The sequence below is a fragment of the Podarcis erhardii genome (assembly GCF_964252035.2).
Source record: "Podarcis erhardii genome assembly, chromosome: 5".
Classification (NCBI taxonomy): domain Eukaryota; kingdom Metazoa; phylum Chordata; class Lepidosauria; order Squamata; family Lacertidae; genus Podarcis; species Podarcis erhardii.
This window is the reverse complement of record NC_138509.1, coordinates 100,418,983-100,437,919: the sequence shown is the minus strand read 5'-3', so window position 1 is coordinate 100,437,919 and position 18,937 is coordinate 100,418,983. Positions and strand designations below refer to the sequence as shown.

General features: G+C 48.9%; 1 protein-coding gene and 2 long non-coding RNA genes across 5 annotated transcripts in view; 1 reads left to right on the top strand and 2 right to left on the bottom strand.

Annotated features, from left to right (window-relative positions):
- The window catches only part of LOC309342411, a 223,794-nt gene that overhangs the window by 11,700 nt on the left and 193,157 nt on the right, over nucleotides 1-18,937 (bottom strand). The window lies entirely within an intron of this gene.
- LOC309342428 overlaps nucleotides 1-18,937 on the top strand; it is a 259,920-nt gene that overhangs the window by 118,727 nt on the left and 122,256 nt on the right. The gene's annotated exons all lie outside the window — the stretch shown is intronic.
- Nucleotides 1-18,937, bottom strand: part of CCDC50 (coiled-coil domain containing 50) — a 47,195-nt gene that overhangs the window by 11,700 nt on the left and 16,558 nt on the right. For 2 of the 3 annotated variants that reach the window (XM_081862522.1, XM_081862521.1), the window contains exons 2-9: nucleotides 16,582-16,644; nucleotides 16,171-16,300; nucleotides 15,684-15,774; nucleotides 13,770-13,887; nucleotides 8,981-9,754; nucleotides 5,057-5,175; nucleotides 3,876-3,920; nucleotides 815-919 (exon numbers count right to left, since the gene is read on the bottom strand). In XM_081862522.1, coding sequence (XP_081718648.1) covers nucleotides 815-919; nucleotides 3,876-3,920; nucleotides 5,057-5,175; nucleotides 8,981-9,754; nucleotides 13,770-13,887; nucleotides 15,684-15,774; nucleotides 16,171-16,300; nucleotides 16,582-16,644 — 1,445 coding nt within the window. The remainder of the gene's footprint in view (nucleotides 1-814; nucleotides 920-3,875; nucleotides 3,921-5,056; nucleotides 5,176-8,980; nucleotides 9,755-13,769; nucleotides 13,888-15,683; nucleotides 15,775-16,170; nucleotides 16,301-16,581; nucleotides 16,645-18,937) is intronic. The other variant, XM_081862523.1, reaches the window with a different exon arrangement.

The window sequence follows — 18,937 nt, the reverse complement described above, 5'->3', positions numbered from 1 at the left end:
ACGCTTTGGTTTTGGAACGGACTTCCGGAACGGATTAAGTTTGAGAACCAAGGGACTGTTGGGATTCACAGGATACTGTGTGAAGTGCTGGGTCAGAGTGACTCAGCAGGAGTGTGATTAATGTGATTGGCTATCACCTGTTTTAAAAAGGAAAGCCTGTTCAACAGTAATGGTGGTGGTTGGGCTGTGGTGTGGTGGTGCTGTGGTGGAGAGTATTTGTTTGCCTTAAGGAGCAGGTACCGTATTTTTTGCTCTATAAGACTCACTTTTTCCCTCCTAAAAAGTAAGGGGAAATGTGTGTGCGTCTTATGGAGTGAATGCAGGCTGCACAGTTAACCCAGAAGCCAGAACAGCAAGAGGGATTGCTGCTTTCACTGCGCAGCAATCCCTCTTGCTGTTCTGGCTTCTGGGATCCAGAATATTTTTTTCTTGTTTTCCTCCTCAAAAACTAGGTGCGTCTTGTGGTCCGGTGCGTCTTATAGAGCGAAAAATACGGTACTCTGTATGGACTGTTTTTGTAAATACCTGTATATAGCTCACATTAAAAAGACTGCACTGGAAAAACCTGGGACTCCGAGCGTTTCTGCTAAAAGCGCCGCGAGGAATTCGCGACAGGGACCACTGTAATTCCTTGGCCTTCAGGTTGCTTTTAATGGATTTCTCTTTCCTCTTTGTTTTAATGTACCTGTGCAGGTTTGCTGTCTATTGGTTTAGTTGTAAGTCGCTTTGGGTTGCCCTGGGCAGATTAAATCAATCATGGTAGCAGAGCTCCGCCCAGGCATCTCCTCGCCCGGCAAAGAGAGACATCACCCACCTTCCAGTCTGGGTCCTGCCTCTTCTTCTCCAGAGAAGACTTTCCCCGTTCCTTGGCTTTCTTGTAAGCCTTCTTCTCCTCCGCCAGCAACAGGCGAGCTATTTCCTAGCAGAAACAGCAGGATAAGAAGGTTACAAGGATGCTTTGAAAGAGAATATGATGAAAATGATGTATAGATGGTATATTACACCAGTGAAATTAGCTAAAATATATAAGACAAATAATAAATGTTGGAAATGTAAAGAAAAAGAAGGAACATTTTATCATGTGTGGTGGGAATGTAAAAAAGTAAAGAACTCCTGGGAAATGATATATAATGAGATGAAAAAGAAGTTGAAATATACATTTTTTAAAAAACCAGAAGCATTTTTATAGGTCAGGACATTAATAGGCAAGATGTTTAATTGTTTTTATATGCAACAACTGCGGCAAGAGTATTGTTAGCCCAGAAATGGAAACAAGAAAGAAGAATGGCACGAAAGAAGAATGGCAGACAAAATTAATGGACTATGCAGAATTGGACAAAATGACAGGAAGGATTCGAAACCTGCGGGACCAGAGATTTACAGAAGATTGGAAGAAGTATACGAACTATTTGAAGAGCAACTGTAATCAACAAATTACACTAGTAGGACTACAATAAGTTTTGTAAGGAGAAATATATGAAGTGTTACAAAGTAGAAAAAGATGGAGAAATTGGTTATGAGTTTGAAATGTAATAGGGAAGATAAGAAATGCATACTGAGAGATTAGATTGGAAAATTTTCAGACAGGATTGATGGAAGTCAAAAATTTGAATAAGATGCAAAAGTGTGTTTAATTACTGTTGAAAATGATATGTTAAAAAAAAACTTATAGAGAGAGAGAGAATGTTACAAGGAGCTCGGCAGCTGGATTAGGCCCACGAGGGACCCACCTTGACCAGGATCCTTCACAGGGGCCGAAACCCTCCAGCAGGATGCGAGTGGAAGAGTTCTCTACCGTGATTAAGGTAGGCTGGCTCTGCCCATGGAGGCTCCATTTAGGAATCCCAAGGAGCTAAAAAGAGGCCAGGCAGCTGGGCTCCTCCTCACAGGGGCCGAACAGACTCCCACAAGGAAATCCCACAAGCCGGACCTGAGCCCCACTGCGCTCTCCCTTCCTGCAGAAAAGCTTTCGTCAAAGATGCTTCAATTTAGAATCCTGCATTGCAGGGGGTTGGGCTACATGACCCTCGGAGTCCCTTCGAACCATATGATTCGACCGTTTGAAGCAACTGGCATTCAGAAGCATCGCTGCCTCTGGTCATGGGGGCAGAACAAGTTGACCGCTTTACCCGCCGTGAATTTGTCCTTCAAAGACACCCGAGGGGCCGTCGCCGCCTCCTGCGGCAGTGAGTTCCACAGTTTAACTATGTGTGGCTACAGGGCACGATCCAACTGGGCAACTGCTGCAGCCTCTGAACAAAACAGAGGCAAGTCCTTCGGCCACAGCCACGGCCTCCCACACCGGGGGACAAGTTGCAGCGTTGGCCTCGGGGTTTGAGGGTGATGCGAGAGCGGGACTCCAACCACGTCCATAGGTCCCCTGACTGGCTAGCTCAAAGCAACACATTTGGGCCCAAAGGGGTCTAGGATCTGAACTGCTTGGGGGAGCAGGACGGGGACCCCTGTTTACATGCAAGAAAATGGGTCCCAAAGGAGAACAAAAGGGGTAAGCTGGGATTCACCACCCTGGCAACTGGAGCACAGAAAAGACCCACATTCATCCGATGTGTTGATTGCAGCCAGGTACGTTGTTAGGGCTGTGCTCCCCCTCCTGGCCCTAGACTTGCATTCGCCCCACCACTCTCCCCTCCACACACTTTCCCCTGGCCAGAAAACTCTCCTGGGCACCTCTCCAGCATGCAGGAAAATGGTTTGTCTTCCCTGCACCACCAAAAACAAGTTTCTTGGGCAGCGGTGAAGCCACATGGAAGGCTGCAGGCTCCCCATCGAAGGCTGCCAACTTTTCCACCTGCCTTGCTCTTCTCCCCCCCCCCCCCCGCCAAAGACCCTCATAAGGCAAAGACTCTCATCTTCACATTTTTGCGGAGAATGTTCTTCGCCTTTTGGGCAGCAACATGGACGCATTTGGGTTTGTTTGTTTTTTACACCCTTGAAATGCTTTCATCTCTTCCACTGCTCACTTTCGCATCCCTGTTCAACTCTCATCATTCGCATCGTTTTGTATCTGCATGCATATTTACCGTATTTTGCGCCCCATATGATGCACTGGCCCATAGGACGCACCTAGTTTTTTGGGGGGGAAATAAAGAAAAAAAAATATTTCCCCCCCAGGTGCGGGGCTGGAAGAACCAGGTCGGGGAACAGCAGGAAGGCGCGCTCCGCTTCCCCCGCTGTCCCCCGAGCTTGTGGGGCTGGCGATGGGGAGAAGTGCGCTGAGCCCGGGACTGGAGGCAGCTCTGCGCAGCCATCGGGAGCCGGGTGGGACTTTGCGCTCCATTCCCGATGGCCGCGTAGAGCTGTGCTGAGCCCGGGACTGCAGGCAGCTCTGCACAACCCGGTCTCCCGAGGGTTGCGCAGAGCTTCCTGAAGCCTGGAGAGCGAGAGGTGCTGGTGCGCACCAACCCCTCTCCCTCTCCCTCTCCAGGCTTCAGCATTTGCCCCATAGGATGCACACAGATTTCCCCTTCATTTTTGGAGGGGGAAAAGTGCGTCCTATAGGGCGAAAAATACGGTACTCCAGAGTACAACAAACAGTATCCTAGCACCATGACAACACAGGGGGTCTGCCAGGATCCCTTCCCTACATGAGGGAAGGAGGGTTTGGGTCTGGCTCTGAGCGAGGCCGGCTTTTTGGGGGGGGGGCAGGATGCAAAGGGGAGAGGTGTTGGCAGGCTCCCTGCGCAGAGATATTTGCAAGCCTGAGCTTGAACACCAAGGGGGGAAAGGAGGGGGATCAGTGGAAAGAGCCTGGAGTCGAGCTCCACTAAGAAGCAAAGATCTCAGAAAGCCAGTTGCCTCCTCAGCTCCAAAGGCAGACACGCCCCATTCCCTTATTTGTATATGCAAATGCCTACCTCGTCCTGGGCGACCTGCGCTGCTCTCTTGTCCACGTGGCTGGCCTGAAGAGGAGACAAGAGGAAAAACAAGAGCTTTCATGAAACAAGCAACACAGGCATGGTTGGTCAGCTGTGATTCTTTCCAGCTGAACCCTTTTAGGACTTATTGGAGGTTTCTAAACAGATGTTGGCCAGTCAGGGATGGTTTAGCTGTGAGTCCGGCATTGCAGGGGTTAGACTAGGTGACCCACACTCTGGCTACCCTATGGCAGAAAACAAGCTTGCTCCACCTTCCATGGGACAGCTGTTTGGATATTTGAAGGAGGTTATGGTGCAGGAGGAGGCAGTGGAAGACAGAAGTGCCTGGCGTGCTCTGGTCCATGGGGTCACGAAGAGTCAGATACGACTAAACGACTAAACAACAACATGGTTCTGGAGGAGACTCTTGAGAGTCCCATGGACTGCAAGAAGATCCAACCTCTCCATTCTGGAGGAAATCAGCCCTGAGTGCTCACTGGAAGGACAGATCCTGAAGCTGAGGCTCCAAGACTTTGGCCACCTCATGAGAAGAGCAGACTCCCTGGAAAAGACCCTGATGTTGGGAAAGATGGAGGGCCCAAGGAGAAGGGGGCGACAGAGGACGAGATGGCGGGACAGTGTTCTCGAAGCTACCAGCATGAGTCTGACCAAACTGCGGGAGGCAGTGGAAGACAAGAGGGCCTGGTGTGGTCTGGTCCAGTGGGTCACAAAGAGGCGGGCATGACTAAACATGACATATCATTTCTGGAGCCTTCTCCTTTCCAGGCTAAACACCCCCAGCTCCTTCAAGCAATCCTCATCAGGCTTGGTTTCATGACCCTTGATCATCTTGGTCACCCTCCTCTGCACACCTTCCTGCTTGTTAACATCCTTCTTAAATTGTGGCGTCCAGAACTGGGCCCAGTATTCCAGGTGTGGTCTGACCAGGGCATAACAGAGTGGGACTATGACTTCCCTGATTTCTGTTGATGCAGCCTAGAATCGCATCAGCTTTTTTTGCTGCTACATCACAGTGAAACATGTGCTGCTGAAACACTTAATGGTACTCAGCGCTGCTGTTGCTCCTGAATGCTGCTCAGTGCTCCAAACTCAGAGTCGCTTCCACCCCCAAAACACTCTCTCTGTGTCTCTAGGATGAAGCCCAAATCCGTCCCACTCACCAACAGCTCCTCCTCCTGCAGCTTCCGGGCGATCTCTGCATCGTAGAGCTCCTGGTCCTGGGGGGCTGCCGGGCGGCCTTTGTGGTAACTGGCATCCTTCGCCCCCCGCGTTTTCGTTCCTTAAGAGACGAGAAGCCACATTCCTCAGTCACAGAAGGGGAAATAATTAATGTGCCAGCTAAATTCAGAGCTACCGACACAGATAAAAAAAAATAGTTCTGCACCAAGGTAACGCAAATTACAAAGACTGCGTGGATCTGCTTATGTTCTGTGTGTCTTCCTAGAAGACAGACACCTTGACTGCTTGATGTTGGTCCATGTATTCCAATTCAGAGCATCCCACCAGGGATGCAGGCAGAGGTTTTGACCACCTGCAACTTTCTCCATGGAACACACCTCCTCCTTAACTGGGCGTCTCCACCCCCATCGTTCTGCCTGGACACTGAGGTCCAGCGCCAAGGGCCTTCTGGCAGTTCCCTCCCTGCGACAAGCCAAGTTACAGGGAACCAGGCAGAGGGCCTTCTCGGTGGTGGCACCCGCCCTGTGGAACACCCTCCCATCAGATGTCAAGGAAATAAAGAACTATCTGACTTTTAGAAGATCTGAAGGCAGCCCTGTTTAGGAAAGTTTTTAAGGTTTGACGTTTTAATGTATTTTTAATCTTTCATTGGAAGCCGCCCAGAGTGGCTGGGGAAACCCAGCCAGATAGGCAGGGAATAAATATAATAATAATAATAATAATAATAATAATAATAATAATAATAATAATAATAATAATAATTTATTATATAACCCAGGAGAGACACGGCTGCCTGCCTGTGTTAACAATACTGAACTGCATTGGCCAGCCAGACTCAGGAGGAGGCAACTACCTGGGTGACTTTCTGCCCAGTTGAGAGCTTCCAGATAGCTCAGTTGGTGGAACACAAGACTCCTGACACAAGACACAAAGAGTCCTGCATTGCTGGGGTCAGACTAGATGGCCCTTGTGGTCTAGGATTGCATGCACACAATTGAAAGTCACCTGTCACAGAGAATTATAGTACTCGAAACATGTGGAGCAGCCAGGGGTCTTCTGTGCACTCTGGGGTCTCTCCCCACCCCTTTAGACAAATTCATGGAAGAGGGCTATGAACAGCTCCCAGCTACGATGGCTCTGCCCTGCTCCGCTTCCACAATCGGAGGCAGCTGTGCTCCTGAATCTCAGCTGCCGGGAAAGGCAGGAAGGGAGAGAGAGGCCTCTCGCGCTCGGATCCTGTTTTGGGGTTTCCCTTTGGGGCATCTGGTCAGCTACTGTGAAAACAGGATGCTGGCCCAGGTGGGCCACAGGTGCTCTTATGCTCTCAGGCTGCAGATGTCTAGGGTGGAAGATAATTTTAAAACTGGTCCAGGCAGGCTGGAGGGGTTCGCTCCAACCTCCAGGAGCACCTGGGGTGCAGAAGGACCGCACAGACTTAAGTAAGTCTGCCCAGAAAGTACCGTATTTTGCGCTCCATAAGACACACTTTCCCTCACCTAAAAAGTAAGGGGAAATGTGTGTGCATCTTATGGAGCAAATGCAGGCGGCAGGGTCTGCTAAGTGCCCCCTTTAAAGAGCCGTGTGGAGCATGTGCACGGCTCTTGGGGGCTTTTCCCTGAGGAGGGAGAAGGGACTGACAGGCTGCCCTCTGTCCCTTCCCCCACCTCCCGGAAAAGCCAGCAAGAGCCGCTGCCAGGCTCTGCTCAGCACTCCCTTGTAAGGGTTCCCTTCCGTCCCTCCTCCCACTTTGCTGGGAAGCCAGAAGAAGAGGCGCTGTGCAGCTATGGCTCTTGCTCTGCTGGCTTCTCAGCGAAGCGGGAGGAGGGACGGAAGGGCTTGAAGCAAGAAAAGCGAGAGCCACTTACATGCTCTACGCAGCCTATTTTTTTCCTTGCTCTCCCCCTCTAAAAACTAGGTGCGTCTTATGGTCAGGTGCATCTTATGGAGCGAAAAATACGCTAGCTCCGTAAGTGTGCAAAGAGGCCGATGAAGGGGGCTTCGGCGCTCCTCCCGCACAGCCATGGCAAAGACTCGGGTTGCAACAGGGAGCCAGCTATGATTAGCAGCAGCAGAAAGAGGATGCAAGCATCTGCTCACAGATAGACGGGAGCTATTTTCAGCCATGGCAAACATCGCAAAAACTGAAAGGGGAAGTATCACTGAAAACAGCGTGTGTGTTGTTTGTGTGGGAAATTGCAAAGATCAGTCCATCTGCTATGCACCTGCAACATGGGGCGAGAAGAGTACCCACCCTGTGGAATGACTGCCTGCCCTGTGGAACTCCCTCCCGTCAGATGTCAAGGAAATAAGCAACTGTTTGACATTTAGAAGACATCTGAAGGCAGCCCTGCATAGGAAGTGTTAAATGTCTGATGTTTTGTTGTGCTTTCGAGATTTTGTTGGGACTCGCCCAGAGTTGTTCTTTTGACCAACCTACCTTGCAAGGTCGTTGTTCCAGCAAATACAGAGAGAAGCACTTGCTGGGCACTCAGGAAAACCCTGCCTCCCCCAACCTGGTGCCCTCCAGATGTTCAGACTACAACTCGCATCAGATCCTTTCAACACAGCTGGAAGGCCAGAGAAGGAGGCTAAGCACTGTCACTAAGCCTATTATGAGGATTTTAAAAATATTTTTAATGGCCAACTTGCACAGCCATTGCAAGGAGGAAGAAGCAGCTTTCTCCACCCAGATTCTCCATGCAATGAATCCTTTTACAAACTTCTACCTTACTGGCTCTGGGATCCCTCTCAATGCTGAACAGGATCCCAGCACAACAGCCACCAAGAGGACAGTACTCTTTCCATGCCTGCTCCAAAGTATTACTTGGGAAACCGGCTTTATTTTGCTGCGGGGTGCAGCCCCTGAGTCTTCGAATCGGTGCCGTTTCCCGACCGCCAGCTGCTCTGGGCGAGGGCCTGTGTGTTTTTATCATCTGGGAAGCAGCTGCCTGAGTTTCAGCACAATACAAATGATGGAGGAGCAACAGAGGAGGGCATTAAGCAGCAGAAAACTCCCCGGTGCTAATGTTGCAAAACCGTCCAAAGAAGAACCGTTTTCAAGATATAGTGGCCGATTAAAATGTCACTGCGCAACCAGGAAAAGCATCGCGGCAGGAGTACGATTTTCCTAAGTAGACCGTTCTAAGTTGGTTTGCAATCTGTTAGCGCTTGGCCTGCAGCAAATCTGGCGTCGGCATGGGAGCCAAGAATGCCTAATTTTTTCCTCCTGTTTGGAAAAATAAGGCCTGTTGCATCTTCCACCCCAGTCTGACAGAACGGCCTTTGTTTTCAGGCTCAAGACTGTCCTCCGTCTCAGCTTGGAGGGAAAATGAACCAGGAACGCCAAACAGAGACAAATTAAATAATATATATATATATCTCAGAATGACGGAAGGTTCCTTCAGCTGGAATCTGACAGCTCTCCAGCACATATGAAATATACAGAACATTACTAACAGGGCCAGAATTAGACTCTGATGGTTTGCTTTTTAAAAAAACAACCCACAGAAACGAAAGTCGCACAAATTTGCATTTAACGTGTTCCTACCTGAAGCCAGAGAATTTCACGCAAACGAAGCTGGGATTCTCTACCTGGTGTGTGTTTAGTGGGTTGCCTAAGCAGGAACCGTTTTATTTGTTTCATAAAATGTATACACTGCTCTAATGTCAAAAAAACAAGCAAACACCATCTCAGAGCAGTTTCAAAAAAATTAAAAAGCCATAACATCACCGCCGAGAAAAGCCAACAACAATAAACTTCAGAAAAGTTAAAACAGCAACAGACTAAAATTAGAACCAAGCTTGTGTAAATTAAATTGAATTAAATTCTGACAGAACCAGAGGAGGAGAGATTTTGCAGGGATGCCTTCACCAGAAATCAGTGCCCATCACAGACGCCTTGTTACCTGGATCCTTACGGCGCTGGGCATCGGCTCCCAGGTCTTCCCCGCAGTGCGAAGAGGGCGAGGCGCTTGCCCCGTTGCGACGTTCCCTTTCTCCATCCCTCCTGCCGCCTCTGCGGGGGGCTTCCAGGTCCTGCAGCCTGGGGTCGCGGGAGGGGGGCCTGGGCGACTCCCGGTCCTGGCGGGGTGGTCGCCTCTGACGATCCGGGTCTGGGGAACAGCTGCGGCCCAGCCGGGGCCTTTCCTCCCAGTCGGTGCACAGGTGTGTCGGCCGCAGGGACCTCTCTGAGCTAGGGGACTGCCTTTCCCGAGGCTTACAGGGCCGGCCACCACTCTCTAGACGCGCCCTCTCATCTTCCCAGTCCAGCGGAAAAGGGGGCGTCCTGCGGCGACCCTCTCGGCTCCCTGGCCGCCTTTCTCTCCGCCCCATGCCGCTACATGCGTGGGGCTTGACCTCCCCGTCCAGCGCGAGCAAAGAGGGCCGCCAATGTCCTTCCCGGCTAGACGGCTTCCTGTCTCGGCGGTCTCCGTCCCGGCGGCTTTCCTCCTCCGTGTCCGAAGGAGGCCTCTCCCGGCCGCCCCGGTTCCTGTCCTGCCTCTCCCTCCGGCCGCTTCCGGCCTGCCTCGCTTCCGAGGAGCTCCCCAAAACTTCCAAGTCCAGCCCCTCGGACAATAGAGGGGGTCCCTGTCGGGGTTCCCTCGGCCTCTGGGGCTCCCTCTCGCCGCTCCGGGCTCGGCGAGGTCTAGCTTGCTCCCGGGGGCTCCCGCACGAGGGGTCTGAGCAAGGGGTGGGGGGCGAGACAAACAAGCGAGATGGGTTAGTGACACACAGGTTAACGGCCCACGTAATGGCATGCAAACGGGAAGGGGGGGCGGCAGAAGGAGCAGCAGCAGCAGTAGCAGAAGAAAGGCTGGGAGGCTCAGAGGCGGATGAGGAAAAGCATGCAAAAGATGCAAAGCTAATGCTGCAGATTGGAAGCTGCCTTAATTAGAGTCCAATCGTTAGGAATGGCAGATGAAGGTGGTGGACTTTTCGGAGCTAGCCGACCTGACTGGAAGAGTCTGTGATCAGAAGGAGGAGTAGTACCAGGAGGAATGGATGAAATTCAAAGACTATTTAGTTAAATATGTTAAGATAACTTAATTGGAAAAACTTGCAAATAATAGATAGTCTTAGGATTTAAATATGTGATGTTGGAGAACAATATGTTTAAAGTCAAAATGAAAACAAAGTAAGATGTTAAGTGATTAAGTTAACTATATGAGAAAATTGGTTTTGGAAAGCTGTTACAATGATATACACTGAAATTCAGCCAGGGGGATTTGAGGACGTCACTTAACAATGTCACTAAGATTGGATTAAGTATAGTTCAGATCTATGTTTGTTTGTTTGCTCAAAATTTTGGAAAATTAATTTAAAAAAATTGGGGGGGGGGAATACACAGAGTCCGATCCTTGGTCCACTAAGCCCCACACTGTTTACTCTGACTGGCAAGGTCTCAAGCAGAGAGGGGGGTCTTCCACGTCACCCACTGCCTCTTGCTTTGCGGGGGCAAGTTGGGCTAGATGATCTTTGGGGGGACTCTTCCAACTTTGCCATTTTATGGTTCTATTTGCTTTCAGGTAGAGACACAGGTGTTCTAACCCTGAGCTGCGGTCTCTCCCCGTGAGTTGGGGCTCTGGATTTCAGTGTACCTGAAGGAGTGTCTCCACCCCCATCGTTCAGCCCGGACACTGAGGTCCAGCGGTGAGGGTCTTCTGGCGGGTCTCTCCCTGCTAGAAGCCAAGTTACAGGGAACCAGGCAGAGGGCCTTCTTGGTGGTGGCACCCGCCCTGTGGAACGCCCTCCCACCAGATGTCAAAGAGAAAAACAACTACCAGACTTTTAAAAGACATCTGAAGGCAGCCCTGTTCAGGGAAGTTTTTAATGTTAATTGTTTTATTTCTGAGAGGGGTGGTGTTTGGGGGGCTGCCCAGCATGCTGGAAAGCAGCAGGTGAAAACCAGGTTCCCCGCTGTCCTTTCTGGCTCACGGCTGGACCTCCATGGCAGCTCAAAGGGCACCCCAGGCCCCCTTCACCGGGGAGAGGGGCCATCATTCAAGCCCTGCTCCCGGGCTGCGGCTGTATTGGGTTAGCAGACTACAGTGGTGCCCCACAAGACAAATGCCTCACAAGACAGAAAACCCGCTAGACGAAAGGGTTTTCCATTTTGGAGATGCTTCGCAAAACGAATTTCCTATGGGCTTGCTTCGCAAGACGAAAATGTCTTGCGAGTTCCCGCGGGGTTTTTTTTCTCCACCCCCTTTTTCTAAGCCGCTAAGCCGCTTAACAGCTGATCCGCTAAGCCGCTTAACAGCTGATCCGCTAAGCCGCTTAACAGCTGATCCGCTAAGCCGCTTATCAGCTGATCCGCTAAGCCGCTTATCAGCTGATCCGCTAAGCCGCTTGACAGCTGATCCCCTAAGCCGCTTATCAGCTGATCCGCTAAGCCTCTAAGCCGCTAATAGCGCTAATCCGCTAAACCGCTAATGGGCTTGCTTCGCTAGACGAAGAGACTCGCGGAACAGATTCTTTTCGTCTTGCGAGGCACCACTGTAATGTGATATTTTGAGTCCACTCTAGTCTAAGGAAGCATTATTAGTTCGCATGCAAAAGATGCTTGCGCTGGAGGAATATTTGGCAGGTTGAGGCTGCCTTGTTAAGAAGAAGCACAGATCTAGAGGGAAATGGGAGGGGGGAGTTCCACCCCGAACTATGGAACTCCCTGCATTGCTGGAGGTTGGGCTAGATGACCTCTGGGATCCCACCCAACAGGGCTCGGCGCTATATTGATATATCACCCAAAACTGGTTTGAAGCCCATACAGTGGTACCTTGGTTCTCAAATGCCTTGGTACTCAAACAACTTGGAACCCAAACACTGCAAACCCGGAAGTCAGTGTTCCAGTTTGAGCGCCACACTTCCATTTTGAGTGTTACACTGAGGTCTGCCTGGTTTTGCTATTTATTTTGTGTTTTTGTTTTTGTGGCTTTTTTGTTTTGCTTTTGTGACTGTGTAGAACCCAGTTCAGCTACTGATTGATTGATTGTGTGACTGCAGTACACTGTTTATTGCTTTCAAGTGGTCTTGTTAGATAGTAAAACTCATGTTCAATTGCTGTTTTAGGGGTTGTTTTTAAAAGTCTGGAATGGATTAATCCATTTTGCATTACTTTCTATGGGAAAGAGCGCCTTGGTTTTGGAACGCTTTGGTTTTGGGACGGACTTCCGGAACGGATCATGTTTGAGAACCGAGGGACCACTGTATTGTGATATCAGTTTCCTAATTTTGTGCACCGTAAAAATCACAAGGTGGGGAAAACCGTGAATCCTGCTAAGGCTTCTCTCGATTCCTGCAGCCCATTAACTCTGCCACCTCAGCTCTCCCCGTCTCGTGAGGCAGGCAGCAAACTGCAAGAGCGGGCATCGGCAAAATTCACGATGCAGGAAAAACCACGAAGCCAGACGATGCCTGTGCATAGCTCCATCCTTCAGTCGTTCTGACATATCAATATATCGCGATGTTTAGCTGGTGATCTATCGCGATATTGAAAACCAGATATCGCCCGGCCTTACACCTGCAATTCTAGGATTCCCTCTCGCAGAGGCAGCATCCTTGATGGCTTTAAAAGAGGATGAGAGAAACTCATGGAGGAGGAGAGGTCACATTTGTGCTGGCATTGCATTGTTGTATCTGACTAGCCAGAGTGAGAGCAGGGTGCTAGACTAGAGGAGCTCCCTCTGGCCTGATCCAGCAATTTCCTCTTAGGTTTCTGAGCAGCAACAAGCAGGAAGAGACCTCTACAATAACTTTCTGCTTTCCCGACACACGCAAGCTGAAGGAAAAGAGGTTTGTGCAGATGTGCGAACGAGGGAAAGGCAGAGGTACCACAACCAGAAAGCAAATCAGCAATTTGGTGCCCACAGAAAACCTCAGGATCACACCGTGTTTGATCGCAAAAGCATTTCAGAGAAGAGAAGCCTCTGCAATTTCTTGTCTGAAGCAATCATCTTTCCACATTTGGCGGTGATCAGAAAGGCAGTCCTGCAAGTGTCCCCGATTCAGGATCCGTCCGGCTCTCATTGCATCCGTCCTCCTCCAACAAGAATTCATTTCTCGTCATGCCAGAAACCTCCAGCGCTTTCCCAGAATAAGAGCGGGAGAACACACCTTGCCAGGATGAGGCACAGGGCGACATCAGTGGAGAGAAAACAAAACAAATTCCTTCCAGTAGCACCTTAAAGACCAACTAAGTCAGTTCTAGGTATGAGCTTTCGTGTGCATGCACACTTCTTCAGATACTTCTTCAGATCAGTGGAGAGGTCTGCGTTGTGGGGGGGGGGGGGTTGGGCTAGAGGAGCCCTGGGGGTCCACAATATGAGGGGCTCCCCCTTACGGTTTCAACCCCGCAGCGGCGGGGTCGGGAGCCGCGTGAGAGCCCCACATCCCAACTGAAGCACACCCCTAAGCGCTTCTCAAAGCAAAGCTCAGCTCAGAAAGAAGAGGGGAACATTTTGCAGCTCCGGCAGTAGCAGCAACAGGTCCACAGGCACACTGGAGGTTTTGGAAACTCAGTAGAGTTCAAAGAGTCGTTCAGACCTGGCGGAGGCAGCTCTGGCGTCTGCTGCGACCCACAAGCAGACACCAAACCTCCCGGGCTGGAAGGCCAGAAGGCGAAGATGCAATGTAGAGCCTTCTGGGTCTGCGGTGAGGACCCCCAAACCACCTGGTTCTAGAGGACGTCCCGCTTACCTCTGCTTTCCGGGTAGTATCCCTCATCGTAAGTGCTCTTCTGCAAGGGCTCCGGGTGGGGCTTCTTCCGACGCTTCTCCTCCTGGAGCTCCTTCTGCTGAAGGATCCGAGCAATGTCCTAAAGGAAAGAAGGAGGTCCAAACCTGGCAATTTCGCAAATAACGTTCTTGCCAGTTCTTTGGTGACTGGGAGCAGCCGCCAAGACCACATAACACCGGTCCTGAAAGACCTGCATTGGCTCCCAGGACATTTCTGAGCTCAATTCAAAGTGTTGGTGTTGACCTTTAAAGCCCTAAACGGCCTTGGTCCTGTATATCTGAAGGAGCGTTTCCACCCCCATCGTTCTGCCCAGACACTGAGGTCCAGCACCAAGGGCCTTCTGGCGGTTCCCTCCCTGCGAGAAGTGAGGCTACAGGGAACCAGGCAGAGGGACTTCTCGGTGGTGGCACCCGCCCTGTGGAACGCCCTCCCATCAGAAATGGAAATAAGCAACTATCCTACTTTTAAAAGACATCTGAAGACAGCCCTGTTCAGGGAAGTTTTTAATGGTTGATCTTTTATCGTGTTTTTAATATTCTGTTGGGAGCGCCCCGGATGGATGGTGCATAAATATTTATTATTATTATTATTATTATTATTATTATTATTATTATTATTATGCCTTTTTAGAGAGGAACATGGGTGTCTTTGGCTTTTAAGGGACGGATGGATTGTATTTCTAACGCCGCTTTTCATTCAAACAAACCCCAAAGTGGATTATACACTGGAGATAACAGTAACATAGCAGAACATGGCGAGTGCAGCGTAAAATCATATTATATATATTTTTTAAAAATCACCAGCAAAACAACTGCAATCTTTAAACCACTATTAACAAACTGACAACTAAAACAATAAGCTAAACACCACAACTGCAACGTGGGACTTATCATATGATTAACAAATCAATAAGGCCTTTATAAGTGATAAAACAGGGACACGGGTGGCGCTGTGGGTTAAACCACAGAGCCTAGGACTTGCCGATCAGAAGGTCGGCGGTTCGAATCCCTGTGACAGGGTGAGCTCCCGTTGCTCGCTCCCTGCTCCTGCCAACCTAGCAGTTCAAAAGCATGTCAAAGTGCAAGTAGATAAATAGGTACCACTCCAGTGGGAAGGTAAACGGTGTTTCCGTGCGCTGCTCTGGTTTCGCCAGAAGCGGCTTAGTCATGCTGGCCACATGACCTGGAAAAACTGTCTGCGAAGCGGACAAACGCCAGCTCCCTCGGCCAGTAAAGCGAGATGAGCGCCGCAACCCCAGAGTCATCCGCGACTGGACTTAACTGTCAGGGGTCCCTTTACTTTACCTTTAAGTGATAAAACAATACTGACAAAACAGCAACTAAAAATAAGCTAGATGCTATTAGGTCCCTACACACATGTTACCATTGACATGCTTCAAATTTCTATTGTTTGCATTTGCATTATTGCATCTGTTGATTCTTGGGGGATTTTTTAGCTGGAAGGCAGCCTATAAAGAAACGTTAACGCAACATAACAAGAGACAAGCAGTTGTTGATCGGGCTTCCCAGGGGTACCTGAAACCTTGAGAGGGAGCGTTGGGCTTGAAGACCCTTTCCATCCCCTCTGCAATGCAATGAAATTTGCTTTCGATTTGCTGGTTCCTGCTGTTGCCTCCGCAGCAGCAAACACAGCTTAACGGACCCCTAACTCTCCCTGCACCTAGAAATATTCGTTATGGGGGGCAAGTTCCTGGCATCCTTGTTTTCGACATGCACGGCTGCAAGTCAAAAATCAACGTCTGTGTTCTGGCGATGGTTCTCTCTCTCCCCCCTCCCCCCCGCTTTCCTTTAAAGACGTGAGATTTGGCCTGAGATCAGTCACTTTCCTCCCTGCCCACAACACCAAAGCGCTGACCTCATCGTCCTCTTCTTGGCGACGCCGCTGTTCTGCCTCAATGACCAGCTTGACTTGAATTTCCTGAGCTATCTCACAGTCCTGCCTCTCCCTGGGAAGAGACAAAGGGGAGGGGGTGGCAGAGGGGAAAAGGTGAGGGGTGGGAGTCCGTGGGAAAAGAGAGAGAGGGGGGGGGTGGAAGGAAGGGAGAAAATGCAGCCCAGGACCCCGGCTTCACATTGAGAGATGAGCAACCAAGACGGGAAACACTCTCAAAACAGAAACGGAAAAAACAACTCATGCAACTTTTTCTTCCGGTGCAACTTTTGAACCCTTAGCGCAGTGTTTCTCAACCAGGGGCCATATGGACTCCTGGGGCCCCCGGAATATTCTAAAAGGGGCACAGGTGAAATAATATAATTTATATAAAAATGATACAGTTCTGCCCAGCTAAACCAGGGAGGGGGCAGCCCAGAGGCAAAACGGCCCCCGCATCCCACACACTCACAGGTCTTTGTGCCGCTCCTGGATCCGGGCCCGTGCCTTGCGGTCCTCCTCTTCCTGCAGCTGCTTGGCCATCTGCAAGTCATACTGCACCAGCCGGTTGCGCTGCACATTGGTCGCCAAATGATGCTCAACTGCAAGAGGGCACAAGAACAGGCACATTTAATTCGGCTGCAGGTCTGGGAGGACCAAAACACCCTCTTGGCTGCAGGGGAAGGGGGACCCCGCTCTCTTGCTGGCCCCTTCCGCAGGGTGGAGGAAATCATCGTGGTTTCCACCCCTTTTGGTTTTGCATCCTATAAAAAACATTATTCAGAAAAGCCGTCTGTGTGGGACCAAAACACAAAGATGTTCAGAACGATAACAGTTAAATGCACATCACAGAACCCAGTTTCACCCGCCAGGCGCGACGTACTTTCCTGTTCTTGCAGGCTGTGGGCCAGAGTGTGATCCTCGAGGACGGCAAAATCTCGGCACACTGAAAGAAAAGAGAGAATGGAGAAAGTGAGGGAGGAGGTCAACGCTTCTGACCGAAGCCTCGGTTATCATCCCAGAGCCCAGAACTTCTTCCAAAGACACAAGGAAGTCAATGGTACATGACTCCTGTTAAACTTACAAAAATGTCCAGAACAAACTCTTATAAGTGCTGGAAATGTAAAGAGTTAGGAGGTAACTTCTAAAGAGTTAGAAGGTTCCGGAGCCCCATTCGCATCCTGAAGTGAATGCAACTCGTGTCTGCGCAAGTCGCGATTCAACGCTTCCGCGCATGACATCATTTTGAGCGTCTGCGCATGCGCTTGAGGCAACACCCGGAAGTAACACACTCCGTTACTTCCGGGTCACCGCAGAGCGCAACCTGAAAATGCTTATCCCGAAGCTACTTCAACCCCAGGTATGACTGTAATCAAAAACTACTGGGAAATGATCTATAATGAACTGAAGAAGAACTTTAAGATAACTTTTGTGACAAAGCCAGAAACTTTCTTGCTAGGTATTGTAGGGCAGGAATTGCCAAAAGAGCAGAAGTCGTCATTTATGTATGCCACAAAAGCAGCTAGGATATTACTAGCCCAAAAATAGAAGGACGGTAAGATACCAATGAAGGAAGAATGGCAAGTTAAACTTATGGAATACGCAGAAATGGCGAAACTTACAGGAAGACTTAGAGACAATGAAGCATCTGTATCTACAGTGTAAAGAATTGGACTTACTAGTAGGGTATGAGTAAACGCTTACAATTAAGAAAGTAAGTGCACGTTTAAGAAACAACAATATGGAAATTAATTAAGTGCAAGATGTAATTTGAAAGGAAATTTGGTATAAAAATGATAAGAATATAAGAGCGTTTAGCAAAAAAATAATCATAGAAAGTAAGATAAAATTAAGCAGAAGTAGCATATATTTAAAGAACCAGAAGGGGAAGTTGAGGGAAGTCACGGGGTGGGGGGAAATTCCCTTTTTTATTTTTCTTCTTTTATGTGTCAAATGTGTTGAATATTAAATTGTAAAACCTAATAAAAAATTATAATAATAAAAAACAAAGACACAAGGAAGAAGGAACTGCAGAAAGAGGGAACAGGCAGAGTTCCCTTGCAATGCACAAATCTCCACTTCCCACAAACACCGCAAAGTGGAACATGCAGAGCAATTTCGAGGAACCAGGGGCAACAGTTGATTTCTTTTAGTGACTTAAATCTAAGCAAAAGGAGCACTGATTTGCCCTTGGCACACATTTGGAGCAAGGCTCATCTCTTTAAAACGGAGCAACCACCCAAAATTGCCACAGTTTAAGAAGGGTGCCAGCAAGCTGGAAGGTGTGCAGAGGAGGCCTGATGAGGAACGGTCGAAGGAGCTGGGTACATTTAGCCTGGAAAAGAGGAGGCTGAGAGGAGATGAGAGAACAATCTTCAAATATCTCAAGGGCTGTCACATGGAAGAGGGAGCAAGCTTGTGTTCTGCTCCGGAGCGTAGGACCTGGACCAATGGGTTCAAGTTGGTTGATTGGGATTGCAGGGGGTTGGAATAGATGACCCAGGGGTCCCTCCCAAATTTACGATTCTATGAATCCATAAGTTATAAGAAAGGAGATTCTATGCTGGAGGTGTAAGGATGGCATAGGGTCATAAATGCACATGTGGTGGGAATGCACAGCCATGAAAGAATTTTGGAATAACATCTACAATGAATTTTTTAAAAAAACTATTTAAGTTTTCATTGAAGAAAAACCCCGAAACCTTTCTCCTGGGAATAATGTCACTAGAAATAAAAAAAGAATATAGACCACTTTTTTTGTATACAACAGTAGCAGCCAGGATCTTAATCGCAAAAAACTGGAAAAGTGACAAAACACCTACGATAAATGAGTGGCAGGTCCAATATCTACATATGGCTACGATGACAGGGAGGATTAGAAGGTATGCAAAACAGAAAGTACAGAAAGAAAGGGAAATCTTTAAAGAATATTTGGGAAAGTATTACAATAACAAACATCTCCTGGCAGAAATAGAATGATCCTTATAAAACAACAAACATAATGTTTTTCTGGACATATGATGAAAACAAAGAAAGAAATACAATAATTTGGAACTGTGTGTGAAAAAACTGTAGAAATAATAATACAATGAGTCTAATCGAAAGTCAAATATGTTTATTTTGCTTTGGTGTTTTTTTCTTTCTTTTTTTTCCTCCCCTCCCCTCTCCCTCTTGGTTTCATTGTTTAATACATGTTCACGCAAGTCCTTATAACCTTATAATCTTAATACAGTGGTACC